The sequence below is a fragment of the Pelecanus crispus genome, chromosome 5, assembly GCF_030463565.1.
Source record: "Pelecanus crispus isolate bPelCri1 chromosome 5, bPelCri1.pri, whole genome shotgun sequence".
Lineage (NCBI taxonomy): Eukaryota > Metazoa > Chordata > Aves > Pelecaniformes > Pelecanidae > Pelecanus > Pelecanus crispus.
The window spans coordinates 13,617,532-13,639,504 of NC_134647.1; the positions used below are offsets into that span (position 1 = coordinate 13,617,532).

The following is a 21,973-nucleotide window of genomic DNA, read 5'->3' on the forward strand; positions in this document are numbered from 1 at the left end:
GATGGGAGGCAGGCCCACACTGCAGGCAACGCGCTTGGGTTCCTGCTGAGGAACCTGATTTCTCTCCCTGAATTCCCTTATGACACCTGAGTGAGGGCTTCTGCCTGCACAAGGTGGGACAGGATTGGGCTCTTGGTCACCCCCTCAGCCTGGTGCACTCAAAACCAAGAAACAAGCTTTGCTGAAGGCCCAGCCATGCCAAACATGGCCAGACTTTTTTTTTTTTTTTTTTTTTTTTTTTGAGTTTAAAGGGAATATTAAGGGTAACCGAGAATCAAGGACTTTCTGTCCCTTGCTGGGCTAACCCCAGGAGGAATAGAAAAGGACTTTGGAAAGCATTTCCATGTAGTGAAAAGTATCAGATAAAATGTGGAGTGCAAAGATTGCAGCAGCAAGATGAAAGAAAAGAGTCAGAGGAAAATAAGGAAAGGAAAAGGAGGTATGTGGCAGACAAAAGGAAGATTGAAAGAAGAGATTAAGATGTTTTTCAAGTACAGGAGGAACAAGAGGTCAGTGAAGGGCCTTTAGGAGACGACAAGGGTAATTTAGCGACAGAAGAGGCAGATATTGCAAAAAAATTAAATTAATTTTTTTGCCTCAGTGTTCACAAAGGAAGATGAGGGAAGGATGCCAGATTTTTTTTTTTTTTTCTTGCAGAGAGGAAAGAGAAATACAGAAGGATATAGAGGATCAGGGCAGTGCAGATAATCAGGAAATTAGAACAAAACAAAATAAAACCAAACCAGAGGGATGTTGTGTCAGCACACGGGCTGCCAATACACCAAAAGGATTATTGGTGACTTGATAAGAACAGAAAACAAAACCAACAGTGACATTCCTGCCACTGGGACTCCTTCTTCAATGATGCTCTGGAAAGGAAAGTGACTGGGGAGAAAAGCATCCAAAGCAAGACAGTAGTGTAAACCAGGAGTAGAAAACACAGCAGTAGTGTAAACACAGCAGAAGAGAGAGATCTAAAAACTCTTTAGAACTTGGGATGAGGCAGTCCTGAAATTAAAAAGACCACTGCAATAGAAAAAACATTAAAACCCACTTGAGGACACATTGAAAAACCTCTGATGTTTCCTTAGTCTGGCTACTCAGGAAGATGCTGAAGTTGATAAAAAAGTGGCCATGTTCATAGGTGGTGGGAATTAGTGTCACCCTGTTCATCTAGTTCACATAAGCTTCAAAATATTGTAGGGCTTAGTACACCAGCTGTTAGGATCTGTATTCATTGTGTAAATGTGAGCTGAATTCATGTCAGCTTATTTTAGCACATTGTAAGAGAAGGTCTGCATGTGCACCTTGGAAAGGCAGCCACACTGCAAAGACTTGCTTTGATGCATATTGAGAGTATGCACATGGGAAATTTGCACACTGTACCTGGAGTGCTGTAAATTGACATCCTAATTCACAGTGTACTAACTTCTCTTCCAAGGAAAGCCTGAACACCTGCACCCAAAATGAAGGAAAATAAATTTGTGGGTTTTTTCTAGTGAAATTACTCAGGTGTGAGCATCACTTAGTGATGTCATCTGTCTGGACTTCTGCAAGGGCATTGACACAGTCCCCCACAACATCCTTCTCTCTAAATTGGAGAGATATGGATTTGATGGATGGACTGTTCGGTGGATGAGGAATTGCTTGGATGGTCACATCCAGGGGGTAGTGGTCAACAGCTCAATGTCCAGATGGAGATCAGTGACAAGGGGTGTCTGTCAGGGGTCTGTATTGGGACCAGTGCTGTTTAATGTCTTCACCAATGACAAAGACAGTGGTATTGAGTACGCCATCAGCAAGTTTGCAGATGACACCAAGCTGAGTGGTGAGGTTGACACGCTGGAGAGACAGGATGCCATCCAGAGGGACCTGGACAGGCTCTAGAAGTAGGTCCATGCGAACCTCATGAGGTTCAACAAGGCCAAGTGCAAGGTCCTGCACCTGGGTCGGGCCAACCCCTGGTGTCAGCACAGGCTGGGAGATGAAGGAATTGAGAGCAGCCCTGCAGAGAAGGACTTGGGGGTACTGGGGGATGAAAAGCTGGACATGAGCCAACAATGAGTGCTTGCAGCCCAGAAAGCCAACAGTGTCCTGGCTGCATCAAAAGAAGCATGGCCAGCAGGTCGAGGGAGGTGATTCTACACCTCTACTCTGCTCTGGGGAGACCTCACCTGAAGTATTGCGTCCAGCTCTGGAGTCCTCAGCAGAGGAAAGACATGGAACTGTTGAAGCGGGTTCAGAGGAGGGCCACAAAAATGATCCGAGGGCTGGAGCACCTCTCCTGTGGAGAAAGACTGAGAGAGTTGGGGTTGTTCAGCCTGGAGAAGAGAAGGCTGCAGGGAGACCTTATTGCAGCCTTTCAGTACTTAAAGGGAGCCTATAGGAAAGATGGGGACAGACTTTTTAGTAGGGCCTGTTGTGACAGGACAAGGGCTAATGTTTTTAAACTAAAAGATGGTAGATTTAGACTGGATATAAGGAAGAAATTTTTTATGATGAGTGTGGTGAAACACTGGCACAGGTTGCCCAGGGAGGTGGTAGATGCCCTATCCCTGGAAACATTCAAGGTCAGGTTGGATGGGGCTCTGAGCAACCTGATCTAGTTGAAGATGTCCCTGCTCATTGCAGGGGGTTGGGCTAGATGGTCTCTAAAGGTCCCTTTCTGTCATGGTTTAGCCCCAGCCAGCACTAAGCACCATGTAGCTGCTCGCTCACTCCCCCTACCCCGATGGGATGGGAGAGAGAATCGGAGGAGTAAGAGTGAGAAACACTCCTGGGTTGAAATAAGAACAGTTTAATAGTTGAAATAAAGTAAGATAGTAATGATAATAATAACAATATAATAATAATAATAATAATAATAATATACAAAGCAAGTGATGCACAATGCAATTGCTCACCATCCGCCGACCGATACCCAGACAGTTTCCCAAGCAGTGAACGCAGCTCCCCAGCCAGCTCCTCCCAGTTTATATACTGAGCATGATGTCATATGGTATGGAATAGCCCTTTGGTCAGTTTGGGTCAACTATTCTGGCTGTGCGCCCTCCCAGTTTCTTGTGCACCGGGCAGAGCATGGGAAGTTGAAAAGTCCTTGACTAGCATAAGCAGTACTTAGCAACAACTAAAGCATCAGTGTGTTATCAACATTCTTCTCCTACTAAATCCAAACCACATCACTATGCCTGCTACTAGGAAGAAAATTAACTCTATTCCAGCTGAAACCAGGACACTTCCAACCTGAACTATTCTATGATTCTATGATTAGTAAGAAGCAAAGTTGTCCATGGACTGAATATGAGAGTTGGCAGGAATTCTAGTTGTACCACTGACTCCCATGGCCATGGGTAGGATAAATAACCAGTCACCCAGCTATCTTTTGGAGTATTAAATCTTCTGCGCACTATGCATGGCATTATGGGGAAGAGTGAAGATCCAGCCCTGGCTACCAACATGAACCACAAAACTGCATGGAGAGTATAATCTTGCACTGGCTTTTGAAAATGCTGGATTCTAGAGATCAGTGTGAGATAGAAACTCAGGCCTTACAATACTTTATCCATCTGGTAGGACTTACGCTGGTGTTTAAAAGACAGAAGATGAGCTCTCTTCATCCCCCCTATTCTGGATGGACAAGGGCATTGAGTTCTATCTCAGTGCACCCCTTGGTGCTGGAGAATGGATGGACACCAGTTGACCTGCCATTTGCTATGAGGACAGAAGAGCTGTGTGTGGGGAGGGGGGAGCTGGTGGCTAATCTGCCTTGCTTAAGATGAAGCCGGAGGGGTCTGTTCAAAAGGGAACACATAAGAGAAAAGCAGTGTGGTGAGTTGAGTTCTTTGATGCAAAACCAACCCATTTTTCAGGTTTTTTAACCTCCAGTTTTTGTGCATTGTACAGACGAGATGCCAGGTAGAGTCTGAAGATGATTTGAAATGCTTGAAAGATTACCACAAAAACTTTCTTTCCACGGCTAGCTTTACATCTTTCAACAGCTAGCTTTAATTCTTTCCTCCTCAGTTTGTTAATGCCTTTTGCCCTTCTGGTGCGCTAGCTCCAGGGTATCACAAGGGAGTGAAACACCACATCACTGGTCAGTGGACCGGCTGGGAGAAACATTTACAAAGAGTGGGCTACAGGCCAAGGCTAGGCTAAGGACCTAAGATCAGGCTAAGGCCCTGATCCTGTGACCCCTACACAGGCTCACCTCTACAGGAAATCAACAGGATATGGGTTTCCAGAAGAATTTCAGGATTTGGTCTTGGGGTGCTGGAGTGGGGAGAAAATGCAGGTGCTGAAGTTCAATCTTCCATGTCTAGTGTGGGACGTTGAGTGATGACAGCCCTAACGAGAACCTGACGGAGAGAGTCCTGCAGGATGCGCAGCGCTTGTTCCTGATGAACGATGTCGTGCAGCCGGTGACTGTAGATCCGTATGTGACTCAGGACAGCATTCGATTTTCCAAACTGGTGGTTGATATTGTTCAGGGGAAGGATACTCTCTACCACGTGATGTATATTGGGACAGGTAAGAGCATCAGGACTTAAGAAAGTTCCCTCCACTTGCTCATAGGCTTAGCAGCCCTAGTAGCCCCGTCATGACATCATTACACAGTTGTCATTCAATATCATTTTGGCACAAAACTGCATGGAAATTAGTTTGCCTGAGTAAATTAAAAGCAGGATGGAGGACTTGAGGCAGAGTCCCAAGTGAGCAGACCATAAATCTACATTGTGTTTAAAAACAACAATAACATTTTTCTCCCTTTTCTAAAAACATGTTTCAACTAATCAGACTAATACATAACAGTGGGGAAGAGCAAAGGTCGCTGAAATGCTCTGTGGTTTTGTGCACGTAAGTTGCCTCTCTGTGCTATGACATACTCATCTCTACATAAGCAATAACAATACTTAACCTCCAGGCTTGCACAAGTTTTTAATTATTTCTTTCTTTGCAATTCTGTGTGCCTACTGGTGTATGACTCCCAGTGCTTTTGGGAATGGGCATGCACTGATATGTAATGTAGATGGGGAAGCTGAGGCAAGTGCCTTTTTGTGGTAGCATAGCGAGCCAGTGGTAGAATTAAGGATATGATTTAGTCTCTTGATTTCTACTGCCCTCCTCTAATTAGCAGGACACACTGCCTCTTCTGAAAAGCACAGATATCTTGCATAAATGAAAGATGCTGAAGAAGGACAAAGTGTTATAAATGGTTCTCTTAGCCCATATTCATACTAATGATAGAGGTTAAATTAAATAGTTTGATTAATCAGAGTATGTGGCCAGCCTCATGGGTATAATGTTGTTATCCTCTATTGCAGGAGCTTTGACTTTAGAATAAGATGGATTGCCTCTGTAAGTGTTAGTTTAATCTCACATCTGAATGCAGAGTCATTGCCTCATTCTCATGTTACCACCTTCCAGGACTGTGTCATAATATATCTAACTTTTACCACCACTTACTTCAAAAGTGACCATCTTGGATGGATTCTAGTAACATTCGCACTGTGGGAGCCACCATGGACATTGATTATGTTGAGAAGATTGTACTTAAATGGAGATACAACATGGTTCTGCCATTTTGATATCTTGATATTTTTAAGTGAGGATTCCCAGCTACAAAGCCTGAGAGCAAGCTGAGATACTTTCTGCTTCATATCATTTGTGTAGAAAGGTCCACAGGCATAACCTTGCCTCTTTATTCGTATTTGCATTGTGGCCATGGTTAGTGGTGACTGAAGAGTAAGCTCTGCTGGACCTAAAACATTTAAACCAGTCAAATGCTTCAGTGGAGACAGCCCTGCCCAGAAGCAGTCCTGAACACAAACCCAGTCCTGAGACAAACCGAGCCCACACTTGGGCCTTAGTCTTGTTCCACGCTTAAGGCCCTCCTAAGTGAAAGAGAACCTTTGCATGGCAGCCAACCCCACCACTGTAAATTGCTGAGCTTTGACACCAATACAGAAGTTATCAGGACAGAAGGATTAAGCTTCAGGAACAATCGGGGCTGACAGACCTCTTTGGGGTTTCAATGAAAAATGGTGTGGTTTCCCCCTTTCCCACAGCATAAATCTCCCACAGTTTATCAGATCTTTAAATTGTTTAGGTAAGAGCATTGTGAGCACAAACATGCATGTTCCTGTGTATGCACTGCTCATGCCATAACGTCGCCTTGTCAAGCTGGCAGGATGGCTTCTTCCCGGAAGAGGATCAATTAGATCCGTGACCCATGCAGTCATGACGGAGGCCTCTGAGATTTCCAGCAGGCCCTCTGCATCTATTGTCATTTGTCATGGCATCAAATCACACTGATCTGCTCCATAAACCAAAAGAAATATAGACTTGAGGCACCAGAAATGATCCCTGCTATCGCAGGTCACCTTGCTGTATAACTCACTGGTAATGGGACCAGGCTCTTTTCTGCCTCAGCGCTCCAAGTGGGAAATTTTTCCAGGTACTCCCTCTCCAGATGGTTCACATCCTTCTGTTTTCCCACTGAAATGCATTCACAGATCATTTCTGTAATGTCTGAGAACTGCTGAGGATTGTAACCATGCAGCTGGAGCTCTCTCTACCATGGGCAGCAGGTGACCCAGAACTAGGTTTAAAGCAGCTGTGTAAAGATGACATTAATATTTCACTCTTTAGGCAGGTATGAAATGAAGTCACTGCCTCCAAGATTTATATGTGCCTTGTTTCTTGTTCCATTAGAGTATGGCACCATCTTGAAGGCCCTTTCTACCACTAACAGGAGCCTGAGGAGCTGTTATTTAGAGGAAATGCAGATCCTCCCTGATGGACAACGGGAAGCAATCAGGAGTCTCCAAATCCTGCACAGCGACAGGTCGCTCTTTGTGGGCTTAAATAACGGAGTGCTAAAAATTCCTCTAGAGAGATGCTCCATGTACAGAACAGAAGGGTAAGCAAATTTACAGCTCTGATATATTCCACTTCAGCCTAAAAAGAAAAGCACCAGGGAAACATATTCCAGTCTGATTTGGTTTAGAATGCTTTTTTTCATCACTACAGGACAGAAGATACTGTTGGAAGTGCATTTCCTGATAGATACGTTCATGACAGGAGCAATGAGAATGAGCAATATTTTTTTTGTAAATATTAATTAATCGTCATCAGAAATGAATTGTGTGTTTACCATGGAAGGACTTGCAATATTTACTTCTTTTTTTTTTTTAACTTGACATTTCAGTGTTGCTTTGATTAACTCCATGTGTCTTGCTGGTGGTTCTTATTGGCAGTATGGCTGCAGGTTTCTGAATTTGGGTTGCAGCCAGCCTATCCTGGCTTATCTGAGTGGTCACCTCTCAAACATCTGATGAGGCAGGGCTGGGCTGCATGGCAACCTGTTACTGCTTTTGGAACCCAATAGCTCATCTCAGCTATGTGTGACACCTCTTACACCTGGATAGACCCTGTGCCTTGATTGTACCTTTTAAAAGGAGTAGGAAAAAGACTTTTTTAATTGTCAGCCCTGGCTCCAGAACAGTTTTCCAACCAGAAAGGTGTATAGAAGATTTTTGCATCCAAATGGTATCCCCCCAATTAAGCAGGTGAAAGAGTTTGATACCAACTGATTGAGACATGCTCAAATAATCTCCCTGATTGTGTAGTGGGGTCTGCTGCAGGTAATTGCTTGCTTACATCTCTTAAAAACATTCTTCCTTCTCTTCTCTGGCTTTTGCATTGCTTTTCTGGACAAGAATTTTGTCTGAAACTGATGTCCTCTGTGCTAGACAAGAGGAAGGAATCTGCTAGCAACATCTAAATGGATTCCCTCTTTCATGGCCTACTGCAAGATGTCCCTATTCTCTTGCCAAAAAAAGCTGATATAGAAAATGTCACCATCATCTTATTTTCAACAAGTAGAGTTTATCTATCAGCGTGTACTAAATTCATGTCTCTAAATACAAAAATGCCAGCTCTTTCTATTTTTGCTGAACCTCTTAATTATCCCTTTCAGAAAATATAACTTGGTCATTACTGTAAGTTTGACATGGAAGTGTTTAGTATGTAAAGGTTTAGTTGCTTATACAGACAGGCTGACACAGAAGTGTTTAGTAAGAGAACCACAGCTGGAAAATGCCATCCTGTCCTCAGCCCTTAAAGCAGAGATTTAAAAAAGTAGAACATAACAGCTGTCCTCTTCAGGCTATCCTGGAGAGTTTCAGTTTGAGAATATTTATGTGTGTATACCTATATATGATCCAGTTTCAAGAGAAATGAGTTCTTCCTTTTCTTTCTTTCCTAATCTTGAGTTCAGCTTTCTGGCAATATATAGATTGTGTCCCAGTTTCAGCCTGTGTAAGTACTTTGCATGACACTTCCATTAAAACTCAAATGGTGGGGGTTTGCTCAACTGCCTAAAAAAGGGACAAGCAGGGAAAAAGCAGCAGTGGCCGGAGGACAGATGGGTGGGGGTACCTCACAGGAGCAGCATCTATTCAGGACCCGAGGGCTGCAGCGCAGTCCCCTGCTTGTGTAACCTTATCCCAGCAAAACAGAAACCTGGCTCGGAAGAGGTTCCCTTGCATGCTGCTGGCCACAGGCAGCCTCAGTTTTATGCATTGTAAGGCACCGAGTCCTGGCTGAAATTACTGGGAAGCTTGTTCTTTCTAAAACAAACTTTCTGGAGGCATTTTTCAATGAAATAAGGAAGCAGTCCAGCTCTTTGGGGGATGGAGACTCAAACTTTTCCTCCACTGACTAGTTTCATGCTACTTTTAGGCAATTTAAGCTAGCTGCTGGGTTATACCAAAGTACACAGGATAGGGTCTCCTGACAGTGTGGTGGGTGCATATGTTTGGCTATGTGGGAGGTCAGAATTTGCTGAATTCGGGTGCTGGCCAGGTAGTGTACTTGTGTACGTTGTAATGGATCCTTTGCCCCATGGCTGAGTCTTGTGGAGGGACTGTGCATTGGAAAGAAGGAGGGAAAAAAAAGAAAATTTAGGAAAGCCAAGGAAGGCAATTATTTATTTATCTGTTTAAAAGCGTATTTGTGATATTATTAATTTTTAAGCTAAGCTTTTTTTAGTAGGAAATTATTCAACTGCAAATTTTTCAGCTGCAAATGTTGGAACCCTTTTTCCCCTTAGTATCCTGACTATGTAGGTGATAAGTCAACTTGGCCTCCTTTGTATTTCTTTCAACACTGAACTGTATCGAGAAGGATGTTTTAATTTCCTCCAGTGCATTCCACCTGGCACTTTTCCTGGGCTGTGATTTATTGCTTATTGTTGTGTCTATGTTTAATACATGCCAATATACAGCCACCACTGGAAGAAGGGCTCCCGCCCCTACAACACCCCCCGCTTACTTTTTTGTCGTGCTGTGACTTCTTGACTGGCCTCCCTGAAAAGCTCTGGTTTCAGCAGTTTTTATAATCTAATCGTTTTGATGGGGGCTCTGGAAGCTTGGAGGTGATGGAGAATTTGTGCCTCCCAGGCAGGAATACCACAACACTGTTTGTTTTCTTTGGCTGTGCCTCATGTTATCAGGAAACTTTGCAGCCTTTTACACCCTGGGGGCTGATGAGGGTTCTCAATTGCTGACTTAGAGGTCTTGCCTTCACCCTGCCTTCTCCCTTCTCCCTGGAATGGGCGATCATGTATCGAGAGAAAATTGATCGTAGCATTGATCCCCTCCAGGGATCCTTGCTGCTCTGTTGCTTTAAAACCGTGGGGCTTGGTACTGAGGCTTGGAAATGGGACAGAGGAAAAAGCAGCAGCGAAGGGAAGAGATGGAAAGGGAAAAGGATTTCTGCCATCTCCTTTACTGTTTGTTTATTGACACAGCACCAATTTAATCCCTTGAATGGTGACCAGTAACTCAGCCCCATGTCTTGATGTAGTTCATTGACCCAATATATTTCTGGGTGTCTGAGAAGTGTTTTGTGTGTGCCCACTGACCTGTCTCAATCTGTCTTTTCAGAACAGCCAGTCTTAGCAACGGGGCAATGGGAAGACATCTATAATGTCAGCTGCCCAAATTTACAGGCTGGACTTGGCTGCAGGGACCTTGCCTTGTGCGTGCGTTTTCCTGTCGTGCTTCCATGCTGCCGTTCCCTACTCTCGCTAGAGACTGTTAGGAAGACATCCAACACGAGCAAAACCTACAAGCCCTTTGAACATGCAGCATGTTTTGAAGGCTGCTTTGCTGGGTGGTAGCTTGGCTGTGCTTGCCGCTGGATTTTGCATGGCTTTGAAATCTTTGTAACCTCCCTGCAATTTTCAAATGAGCTTGGATTTTTACCTCAAGTTGCCCCCAAGCTTTGGGGAGGGATATTTGGAGAGCCAGCATTGCAGCTTTATCACTGACACCACCATATCCCTAGAATGTGTCTGAACAAAATCCCTAATCTGAATTTTAGAGACGTGAGGACTTCAGATCTGGACCATTATTTTCAGGCGGGGCCTATCTGTAGGGGTAGTTTAGTAATTTTTTCAAAGGGTGGGGTGACATTATTCATTTTAGGAATTGCAATCAAACAGGTAGGAAAATGAAGCTGGAGGTTGTAGGGAACACTTTGTGATCTCTTTGTATCGCCCCTTTGCAGCATCAGGACTGTGGGCCTCTAAGCAGACAGAAACCCTGAGGTGGGTCTTGGAGTGATTTTGTAGCCTTTTTTCGATTACACATTCAAATGAGGAAAAGAAAATGTGTTTGGGAATGAGACCAGAGGGTCTCTTGAATACCCACATTTTCTGCTCTCCCTGTCCTGAGCAGTTTATTTTAATGCACTTTATGTTGATCTTAATTCTTTCCTCTTCCTCCCTCAAGTTTTCTGCATAAAATTTGTGGTTTACATGATGCAGGTTGCAATTTTGGGAGGTACAGTGTGGTTCTGACAATAGTTTGGCTTGCCTGTCCTCTCCCTGCTGTGCTGTGCTCACATGTGGGTATCCCATCGGGTTGTGTGAGTGCCACCTCAGGTCAACCTCATGCTAGTGGAGATACTCCTGCTTCCAAGGCTATGGGGAGAGCCGGATCCTCTTGTGTGCAGATATGACGCGCTCTCATTTGAACTCTGGCTGCTTTTTTGACATGGTTGCAGGGAGTTTGCTGTTGAGCGATGCTGAGCTTTTGCCCTCCTACTTGGCCTAAATTCTGCCATACATCCCCTCCGGCCATGGTGCTTAATGCAAAGCTAGCAGAAATTACTCAGCTGACAAGTACTCTTATTTGCTGACTTGAGATCTGTTTGAGAAACACAATTCACCTCTAAATAGCTCTGGGCCAGTGATCAGACAACTAAGTACATATAGGTGAGTAACTCCTGAAATGGCTACAGGGAGTTTTTGGAAGAAAAGGATCAGCAGTAAAGAAGCAGAGGGTTTTCTGCCCTCTTTCTCTCTCCAAAGTGCAAAACTGGACCTCCAAGCACAGTCCCTGTACCGTGTCCACACTATGCTTTTAGGGGATTGAGATACTGCATGGAAGATTGCTTTGGTGGTTATTGTTATTTTCTTCTTTTTTTACTCCTTATGTGGTGCAAGATCCTCTGTAACAAAGGAATGAAGCACTTGAATTTAGGATTGCAAAACCAGAACTACAAGATTACCAGATTTCAGGAGTGAAACTGTTGGGAAACTTAATTGGAGGAATAATACAGTCTGGGAAGAGATCTAAAGATTTCCTGGTTTGGGGGAAATAGTGAATTGACTATGGGCTGGAAATCCTCTGACCTCTTCATCAGAATGACGATAGTTCCTCGAAGGACAAACAAGGAACTACTGTTGGGTAGAAAACGCGGGAGAGAAAATGGTAAAAGAGGTGGGGAGGGAACAAAGTGAGACTTGTTTGGTGGAGCCCAGCATCCAGCAGATTGCTGAGGCAATGTTGACAGCCAGATCAAAGACCTTGAAAATCCAGCCCCTTCTCCTGAGCTGAGGCTGTTGAAAATCTGGCCCAGATTTTGTTTTGAAAGTCTTCTCCCTGAGAGTTTTAAAAAATATCCAGAGCATTAAACATCCTTTTAAAAATAGAGGCAAAAGGAAAGGTAACAGCCTACAAAAATGTTGTGATAAAGTTTAATCATCAATTTCCATCTGCTTTGGCTGTTATGGCCTCTCCAAAATTAAGGGAATTAGCTAATTATTGTACCACTAATAATGCTGAAAAGCTTTGGAAGACTTCACAGGCAGAAAGGAGAGTGCTCAGCCCAATCTTTTGTCATCCACAGTATCCAATAATACATCAGAATAAATCACTAAACATCTGGTTTGGCATTCTGGTTACATTTAAGTAAATAGCGAGACTCCCACTGACAGAGAATGAAGACATCAAACAGAACCATGATCACTAAAGCTCTTGGAAAGAATGAAGTTTGGTAGATGAAATGGATCTGTGTTCTTTAAATAGAAGTACAAAATTATACCATTTTCTCTATCCTGAAAACACATTTGCATCTGCTGTAGCAGGCAATTACTCCCATTTTCTTTAATGTAGCTGCTTATATAGGTAAAGTTAAGCGCATCCATACTATTTGCAGGATATGGACCTTTAAGATTTGAGGGGATGGTACGGGTCTAAGAAACCTGGATTTCAGGATAGCTGTTGAAGAGCTTCATTCGAATGGTCTGGGAAAGGGATGTGGCCATGTATGTCTGAAACTGGAAAAAAAGAAGACAAGGGTAAGCGGCAATGTAGTGAGCAGGGGCATGTTTCCAGTAAGATGCCAGAGAGATTGGTTTTCAGTTTCATCTTATTTGACATTATCTTTAATGGCATGGAAGAAAGAAAATAGCATACTTTGTAGATGGCATTTAAGTATGAAGGAATCACAAATAACAGGGAGGAAACAAATGCAATGTGGGGCCAGTAGGGAAACCAGCAAGAGGCTTAGTTTGAGAAATAAGCCTGTGCTGAGATTGCTGGTGTTTGCGTCACTGAAAAAGAGAGGACACAGGATGAAAGGGTGGAAAGGGGCCCTGCTCCGAACCAGGTGAATTATGACAGTTTTTCCAATTTCTATTAAATGCTCAAACCAATCATAGACTAGAATAGAATCATAGAATGCTTTGGGTTGGAAGGGACCAGTAGAGATCATGTAGCCCAACGCCCCTGCAGTAAGCAGGGACATCTTTAACTAGATGACATCCTTTACTTTCATTTTAAGCTGCCTGTACACTTTTAGGCTCCCACTTTTAGCTCTAAACTATGTAAATGACCCTGAGTGAATGCTACTGTGGCAGAAGGGGAATTTAGCAGTAGCAAGAGTCTGGGGTTATACAACTGCTGAAACAGATGAAGGTCACTTCAGAAATAGCCAAACAAAATCAGCTAATTTCAGGGCTCGCTGGCTTTTGACTCCTTACTGCCATGACTAGGTTGCCAATTTGTTTTGGGGGGCTTTGGATTTGCTAGGAGTGAGGAAAAAGCAAGGGGGTTGAACATGCTGAGGGCTTTCATTTGCTTCTTTTTTTAAAAGCGTACTGCCAACAAGACAGCCCACAAGATGGGGAACATTTTAGTGTATGGATTCTTTTACCTCTAGCAGGCTGGCTTTAGGCCAACTCAGATCAATGATGTTTAAAAGTCATTACCAGCTGATGCCTGCTAGCCGGGCTATGTGAAATTAGTTTCAACACAGTGGTGACTGACAGGAAAGCAGGTAGTTTTCTTGGAATATGTAATATTAGGATGACACTGACGCTATTGTTATACAAACAAGATTAATAACTAAAGCTACTGGCAAGCCCCAGGGCAGCTATCCATCACATCTGTCAATTCTTGCAATTTGCTACTATTATGCCATAAGATTTGTATTCCAGGCAATGGTCATATTTAGTGACATGGCTCCTGATGCAAAGAGTCTACAGCCTTACTGCTGCCATGGCTGGTTTGCTTCATGTCTCAAGCTTCCAGGCAGCATTTGCAGTGTAAAACACAAATGTGTGCAATGTTAATATTGAATGAATATATTACTACAGATGTGTCATTAACTTTTTATTAGGAGATGTGCTGTTTTACCTGATTGGGGAGGAGGAAGTATCTGGACCCAGAGCAAGTTTGTTATTGTTGGTTTAAGTTTAAATTCTAAGTACATATAAGTACATAAAAGATGTATGGGTTGTAGAAAAACATAATATTATACTGTCTAGTGTCTTTTACATGTCAAAATACCAAAGTACTATACACCTATGGGAACACTCCAGTCTGCAGAGGGCTGGATTTCAAGAATATCCATTTAGTTAAGTGATGTTGTCTCTTGTTAAAAAGTGGAATGGACATTTTTTGATGGTATTTTTATAACTACATGGGAAAAAGCAACGGAGAATATGTTGGCAGGACCATTTTGCCCCTTATGCAATGTTAAAACAGCCCAGCATTGGACAAGAGATGTGTTAGATCCTCAGGGTGTAGTAGGTGGTCTAATATTTAATTGCCTTTTCCAACATACATTAATCTACAAAGGCTCTGTCTAGTTGAATCTACATCTTGTTGAGCAGAAAATAATTACCCAGAGCTTAACAAAATCCAACTTTCACAAAGGAGCTACTTGAATATGGATTACTTTGTGCAGCCTGGGTGACAACTGTAGACTGTTTTCAGGTTTCTTTATCATCACTCACATTTCATTCTAAGTTTTCTGCCTTTGCGGTTTTCTTTCCCTTCCTAAGTTCCCATTTTAGCATAATTTGTGTTCTTAAATCATCATCATCTTGCAGAGGCTACATAAAGCACCTGTCTGTGTCCCTTGCAGTGGATTTGCTCTTGCCTAAACCACCCTTTTTCCCATATCCATCTACACCACCAGACTACAGGAATTTGCTGTGGTCACACAGAAGTCTCAGATCTGCGACCACAGAGCAGAAACACAGGAGCAGAGCACATCTTAATCTGACAGCCGCCTCCAGACAATGACTGACACAGGGCAGAGACAGGGAATAACACTTGAGTGCACTGATTTGTCCAAGCTGCCTTTCCAAAAGGATGTCTAGTTCCCTCTGCCTCTTTCCATATGGCAGCCCTGGGGGGCATGTTTTCTTAAGGCTCAAAAGCCTGCCAAGGCTAGGAAACAGTTGTGCTTCGCAATCCAGACAAACATGCCCTGCATTCAGGAATTCCTTCTGACTACTCCTTTCATTAGGACTTTAATAGTATCCGAGTTTTCTTGTGGATGACTGATCCCATCACTGGTACTCAGAGGCCCTCTGTACTTCTGTTTTTATTAGAGGTCAGTTTTGTTTGGCACAGTGACAAGAGTTTCTAATACTGTTTGTGGAGGAACACTTATTCATTTTTTTTAATAACCTGCTTTACTGATGTAGACATAAATCCAGATTTAATCAGAATTTTCCTCAGGATGCCATTAATCTTCATATTTGAATAAATGCAATGTTGTTTTATTTCACGGCTTTAAAAATAAAAATAAACACCTATCCAATAAAGAAGTCATTGTTGCTAAAAGATGATGGAATGGGATGTCAGAAAATAAGAAATGGAATAGTTTGTTGTGTAGATTGTGCGAAGCCATAATCTATAAACCACAATCGATTAAGGTGATATTGAAAATGGTAGGGCACAAGGTGGAAACTAGCAAGCCAAGGTCCCTGATGTGGAAAGGAAAATGAGGTGAAACTGCCTCTGAAAATCCTCTGTCTGTGCACTGGTTCTTTCGGATAAGTTACATGTGTTTGGCTCATAAATGGACTTCAGTTTTAGAGGTTGTTTTACACCATGGCTTTAATTTATGCATTCAAAACAAATCATGTGCAGAGCAGCAATCACTGATGGTAAGCATGTGTAGGTGTTAAATTACACACGCACACAACACACGCACGCTTCAGCTTCTCTGCTGAACGTGTCCAATATCAAATGCCAAAATACCAAACCTTGTCTGTCCAGATTAACATCACTATAGCCCTCACAGTGGTGGTACCTGTGAGCTGTAGCATGCTCTTCCCGAGTAGTGCCCTGCTCCACAAATAGCCAGATTAATTGCTTATGAAGTATGTGGCTGCTCGTCTTGAGGAAAGGGCAGTAGCATCTGGCATGGAATATGTTGTATTCACCAGCTGAGAAATGAAGCTGCTACTTGACCAGCATCTGACTAAAGCAGCTCAGTTCCACTTGGCTTCTCTTCTCAGTGGGGAAAGATAATGGATTTGTACAGATCACTAACTCATCTCTGCAGTTTGAATTTTTAAGGTATCAAAATTAGAGGGATTGTTTGAAGGTCTGGTGCTTTTTTTCCCTTTCTAATCTTATTTTCTTAAGCCACAAACATCCTTTTGATTCTTACTCTTCTCTTTTCATGCCATCTGGCTTTAGGGAAGACAGAAGTCCTTTCTTCCTTGCACAATATATTGAGGTTGTCAGTAATTATGATTTGGTTGGCTGGAAGCTAATATGATTATTTGTTTAGTTCATCCCCTCCGCAGGTTGATAGCAATGGGACAGTAAGCTAACCTTGTCAGGAAATGCCTGTCTGCCAAACACAGCCTCATGCTTGCTACTGACACAGCTAAAACCCCTTATTGCTTGCAAAGGGCTGTGTCCTCGGAGTTAACTGCTCAAGGAGTGCAACAGACCAGTGTGAAATTCTGAGGTCTTATTCCCCAAAAGAGCAAGCTGAACTCCTGTGCTGCCCATGCTCCTGAGGTGCTGAGCACAGATGATTGTTGCTCGGTGCCTTGCAGGATAGGCTTATAAATGTTCGCACCGCACCAGTTGATAGCACTGCTATCTCTGTACTTCTAATGAACTAACTGGTGATGCCCATGGGGGCGTAAAGGACTAGGTGCTATGACAGTCATCGTATCTCCCTGGCGAACGCAATGTTCATGGCAGGTTCCAAACTCATCAGCAAAAATGCAGAACCTGCTCCTGGAGCAGTGGCAGGGTTTTGTGAGGAAACACAGTTTGGGAAGGGAGCTTCTCAGTCTTTGGGTCTAGAGCCCTGCCTCTGCAGTTCATCATGTCCTGTCATTCCATTGCTATTTGCTTTTAGTCATCAAAAAGGAGTGAGAAAGAGGTAAATGAAAAGAGAGGGAATGAAAACTGGGAGAGCAAGTACATCCTGGCAGATGAGAGGAGCAAAGTCCTTCAGTGTGAATGCCATGGATCACAGTTTTGTGGCTTTTGGTACAAAATGGCATTTTTGTGTGTCTTCTGTCTGGTAGTAAGAGTAGGAAGAAGCTCTAGTAATTCTTTCTTTCCTTTGGTCTGTCAAAACCTAATCTCTTGGGTCTGGTTCTATTGATTTGATGATCCATTTATTACACAGTCCAACATTTTAACTCTCAGGGAAAAATGACCAAAAGATTAAGTTATCTAGACCCAGAGCAAATTAAAGTGGGAATGAAAAACTTTTGAACTACAGACAATTAAGCTTTAATGAAGATCCTGAAAGAAGATGTCACTCAAGCTATTACAAAAAAAGGAGATCTTGGGCAGGGCCAGCATCTTGGAAGAAGCCTTTTTACAGCACATGCTATTAGTGAAGACTCAGCACCACCAGGCTTCAAAGGCCCCATAAAAACTCTTTTGAGTCATAGGTAAGAGTTTCCATTGACTTCAGTGGGCTGTGGATAGTGCCCCACTTGCAGAGTCTTAATCCTTTGTGTTATCCCAGATCACTGCTGTAGAAATGATTGCAACAGTCAACAACAGGGAGGCTTACAGCTCCCAAACAGCAGGCAGCAGGTGAGCTCTTATGAGTAAGATCTTATTTTCATGCAAATGTGCTTGGTAAGTGAGAATAAGAAGCCAGAGAAAAAAATACCTTGAATAGGAGATATAAATGGAATTGTTTTTCAGTTGAGCATTTTCAGTGTATGCCTTTATGCCTCAGATAAGACATTTATTGCAAGGCAATGAATTAAAGTGAATTGCTATTGATACTAATGCCCTGTCATAATAAATCCAACCTCTTAGATACGCATCAAGAGGTATTTTCCCGAGTCCTCACCGAACACGCTACAGTTAGTAAATGGCCAGAGGGGAACTGGGGGCATGGACCATGCAGTATCATCACCATCTTACTTCCACAAGCATCCCACTTCGTAGGATTTCATTAACTAAGTCATTAGCATTAATATAGCCAGTGTTAACCTGCTATGCTTGGGTAGTCTTCTGGGATAATGGGTTCCCTCTACCTGTGTGAATTATGATGGGAGATGATAGTGTGTCATTAGTTCTTTGAGGCATTCCCAGCCTGTCACTGAGGCCTAAGTGTGGTGTTCCCTGTATGTATGATTTGAAATCTGGCCCCACTGAGCCAGTGGCAGAAGTCCCATTGTCTTTGAAACATCAGAATTTCAGTATAGCACGTAAACTCCTTTGTATCTTATTTCACCGTATTTACATACTGCCCTGTGAGACTTCAGGTCCTGTGGCCTGTGTGAGACTTTTCAGTGGTATCATAATACAAAATGGTATTTATATGTAAACATTTCAATTTGTGTTCTGAGCACAGGGAAATGCTGTGATATCTTCACATTTTCCATACCATGGTGCCTGATCTACTAAGAATGACAGCATATTTCTCAAGCATTTTGATCTGTGCATGCATGTATGCATACATATATTTGTCTTTTGGTGTGTGTTTGCTGGTGTGGTTTTGTCTTTTAATGACATAAATAGGGATATATATTCTAAAGATGTTGTAAGGATATAAATTAGGGTGGATTTTGAAGTGTTCAGTTAAAGAATTTGCCAGAAATATTGTTCTCTTGCAGCAAAGCACATTGTAATACTTTTCCTGCTTACAAAAGGCCAAAAAATGGAGCAAATTGTGTGTAAGTAAATACATTCCTCCTCACCCTTAAGTGTATTGCTGTCAGCTGACATAATAGGTTTCTCACCAGAGTTGAGGCAGATGAGTGGGCTCCGAATCCTGAAGGGAAGCAGACAGCATCGCTATTTTGTTTTTAGATTTCAAGCGGTTTTGAGGGCCTGCCGTCACATGGGGAGAAGTCCTGGGCTTTGATGGTTGTTAAATTACAGTGTGTGTGTTTTGACAACCCAGCGGAGCCAGGCTGGGTAGGAATTCATTACACCCAGGATGCAGAGCGCAGGGACAGCGCAGCGCAGGACGGCCATCGCTTCCCACCAGCAAGCACTGCACTGGGCTTTTCCCGGGGCCCAGGGTCCTGGCCGTCTGGCGGCTCCGCAGCTCGGTTACTGATGGCCCGTCAGCTGGGGGTCAGCGTCGGCGGCAGGGGACCGCAGGCTGTGATTCATCGAGTGCACCGTTAGGGATCTGTAGCTCGCCGCTCTCAGCCAAGAGCAGCACATTAGCTACATGACATACGTTATAATCGTGCCAGCAAAGTGGTCAGTGCCTAACCGGGATATATTGCAGCCTGCGGAGTGGCTGAGGGCTGCAGCACAGAACATATGGAGATTATTTCCTGAATTTATGCAGCACATGTTTTCCTATAAATTAAATTCAGAGAAAATGTGTATCATAATAGGGTGATGCTCACAACAGCCTTCCCTGTTATGAATTACAATGACCTCTCTCAGCTCACTGGGTGCCCAGCGAAATGGCTTCATGCAGTTGGAAACAATAGCATGTACGTGGTGTCAGGGTCTGAAAGCCTGACCAAAAGGCTCTCTAACTAAAAGCAGGGGCTTTTTTCTTTTTTTCTCCCCCCTGTTGCTTCTCTCATTCTCATTCTTCTCTCTAGAAACCGCCCAGTTTCCTCCTGAAGAGCCAAGTTACCCAGAGGGTGGGCAGATGCCCCAGTGTCTGCTCAGTAATAAACTGGTGCTGCCCTTGCAGCCTTGGGGCTGCTGGACGGCGAAGGCAGCTCGGGACATGGCAGCAGCTCCACTTCACGGATGAGGGTGATGTGGGTTGCCCAAGCAGCAGGATGGGGGTTGTTAGCGTGAATAATGAGCAAAGCAGCACGTGTCCCTTCTGTGTCCTTGGACTGAGGATCCCAAGTCTTTTGTAGGCAAATATTTGATGTTCTGTTGCCTAGGGCTGGACAAAATCATCTTTGCCTTTTCCTTGGGTGTGCTGAAGCAGCTGAAGAAAAAATGTAATAGAGACAGTCATTGTAACTACCTTCCTAAAGCATGAAAGATAAAGTTATGTTCCTTACAACTCTGTGTATGAAATCTTCAGTAGAGGAGATGTAGGAGCTGCCATGTAGGAAAAAAAATGGAAACTTATAATTAAAATATAAATACATACATGTGTGTCTGTATGTGTATATATGTGTGTGTGTGTGTGTATATATGTGTGTGCGTGTGTATATATATCTATAAAGCAACGGGTACCAGGCAGCAAAACAGTCTAGGGTTTGCTTTGGGGCAAATCCCTGTGGAGTCAGTACAGACCAATAAAGTGTTTTCAGCTGTGCTTAAGGGACTTGCTTTTTCATTTGTGGCTGATTACAGGCTAATAGGATTTCAAAGATTTCTGGGAGGGAACAGTTCACATCTCATTGCATTTGATTTTTTTTTTTTTTCCTGACGTTTCATTTATCATACTGATACCTACCCTTAGAATAAATTTTATTACTCTCCTGTTTAACTTCTTGAACTGAATTTTTCCCCTTGGTCCCTTGCTGCTGTCTAATTGGCAGTTTTCAACTCATTTGGGACTTTTGGAAAGATCCTATCAGCCTTTTGTGTGATAGAAGAGAATGGTTCATTGGAATAAAAAATAATGTTGCGAGTCTTTTTAGGTTTAGTCCTCTCTTCTTTGTCTTTCACTAATACATGCATGATGTGGCTTGTACTGTTATGTTTTCTTAATGAAAATTAACAATTTGAAAGCAACTCATGGGAACAACCAATACAGCTGAATTTTATCAGTACAGACTAATTCTGTGACTGACCTTCTCTGTCTAGTGGCAGTAGTAACCCTAGTTATTTTTCTTTAGCAGCTTACATGTTGGGAACACACACTTAGCCTGTAAATATGGATTCAGGAGGAAAATGAATACAGCAGTGTTCAAAGCAGCCAAAAGCTTAGAAATAATGTTCTGCTGTGACTTTTCCAAACTGACATCTTGATGTTGGGATTATAAATGAAACCATTGTTCCAGCAAAGGCCAAGACTAATAGAAAGCCTTTATTACTGGTCCATTGGCTAATTCTGCTTGTCTAACCCCTTTGGATGGACACAGTGTCAGAAAACATACTCACAGAGGTTGCTTTGTGTGAGATTTGGCCTGCTGAGTGATTACATGCAGGCACAAAGATATCTCAATGACAAGTGTTCTTTGACTAAAATTTGTAAAGTCATTTTCTTTCCCTAGGCCTTGGAGAGGAGTGAACTGATTTTTAATCTACAGCTTCTATGAGTGATATTTGCTTTGTGTCCTATCACCCTTCTATTCAGCCATTCTCCCCTTCCAAGCAGGTAAACCTCTGCTTAGAAGAAATTGTTTCTTCTGCGGAGCCTCGGTACAGTTGACAGCTGTCATACACAAGCACTATACTTGAATATGTGTCTTTAGAGCTAGACAGTCTTAAAGAGCTTTAATCTTTTCTCTTTGTACATGCAGGGAATGCCTAGGCGCCAGAGACCCCTATTGCGGCTGGGATAACAAGCAGAAGCGATGTACCACCATTGAGGACAGCTCCAACATGAGCCTGTGGACTCAAAATATTACTGAGTGCCCAGTAAGTGGAAGGAGTGGAAATATTTTCTATTTACTGGTGTGTGAGTATGTGTGTATGTGTACAAGGGAGAGAGAAAGTGAGTGTGTGCAGCCTGATGAGGAATGGCTGTTACGAGAGCATGGAGAGCCCAGTGCACACACTAATATCTGTGCACAGCCTCTTGTTTAGAGCACAGAGCCCCCAAATGTATTTGTTTCCTCCAAAAGGGGGATCCCAAAGCAAGCATTCAGTCCTCCTCCTCCTGCCCACCCATGCCTTAAGAAAATTGGATCATGCTGTTACTGCTGAGAACTGTGTAAGTCCCAGAGGAAACTTGAGCTTTCTCAGGGCTGCTCCACTGTCTGCACCATGCACCACTTCCTTGG

General features: G+C 43.1%; 1 protein-coding gene across 3 annotated transcripts in view; it reads left to right on the forward strand.

Moving 5' to 3' along the window:
* Positions 1–21,973, forward strand: part of SEMA5B (semaphorin 5B) — a 138,802-nt gene that overhangs the window by 80,036 nt on the left and 36,793 nt on the right. For all 3 annotated transcript variants that reach the window (XM_075710035.1, XM_075710037.1, XM_075710036.1), the window contains exons 9-11: positions 4,323–4,530; positions 6,715–6,922; positions 21,491–21,608. In XM_075710035.1, the coding sequence (XP_075566150.1) occupies positions 4,323–4,530; positions 6,715–6,922; positions 21,491–21,608 (534 nt within the window). The remainder of the gene's footprint in view (positions 1–4,322; positions 4,531–6,714; positions 6,923–21,490; positions 21,609–21,973) is intronic.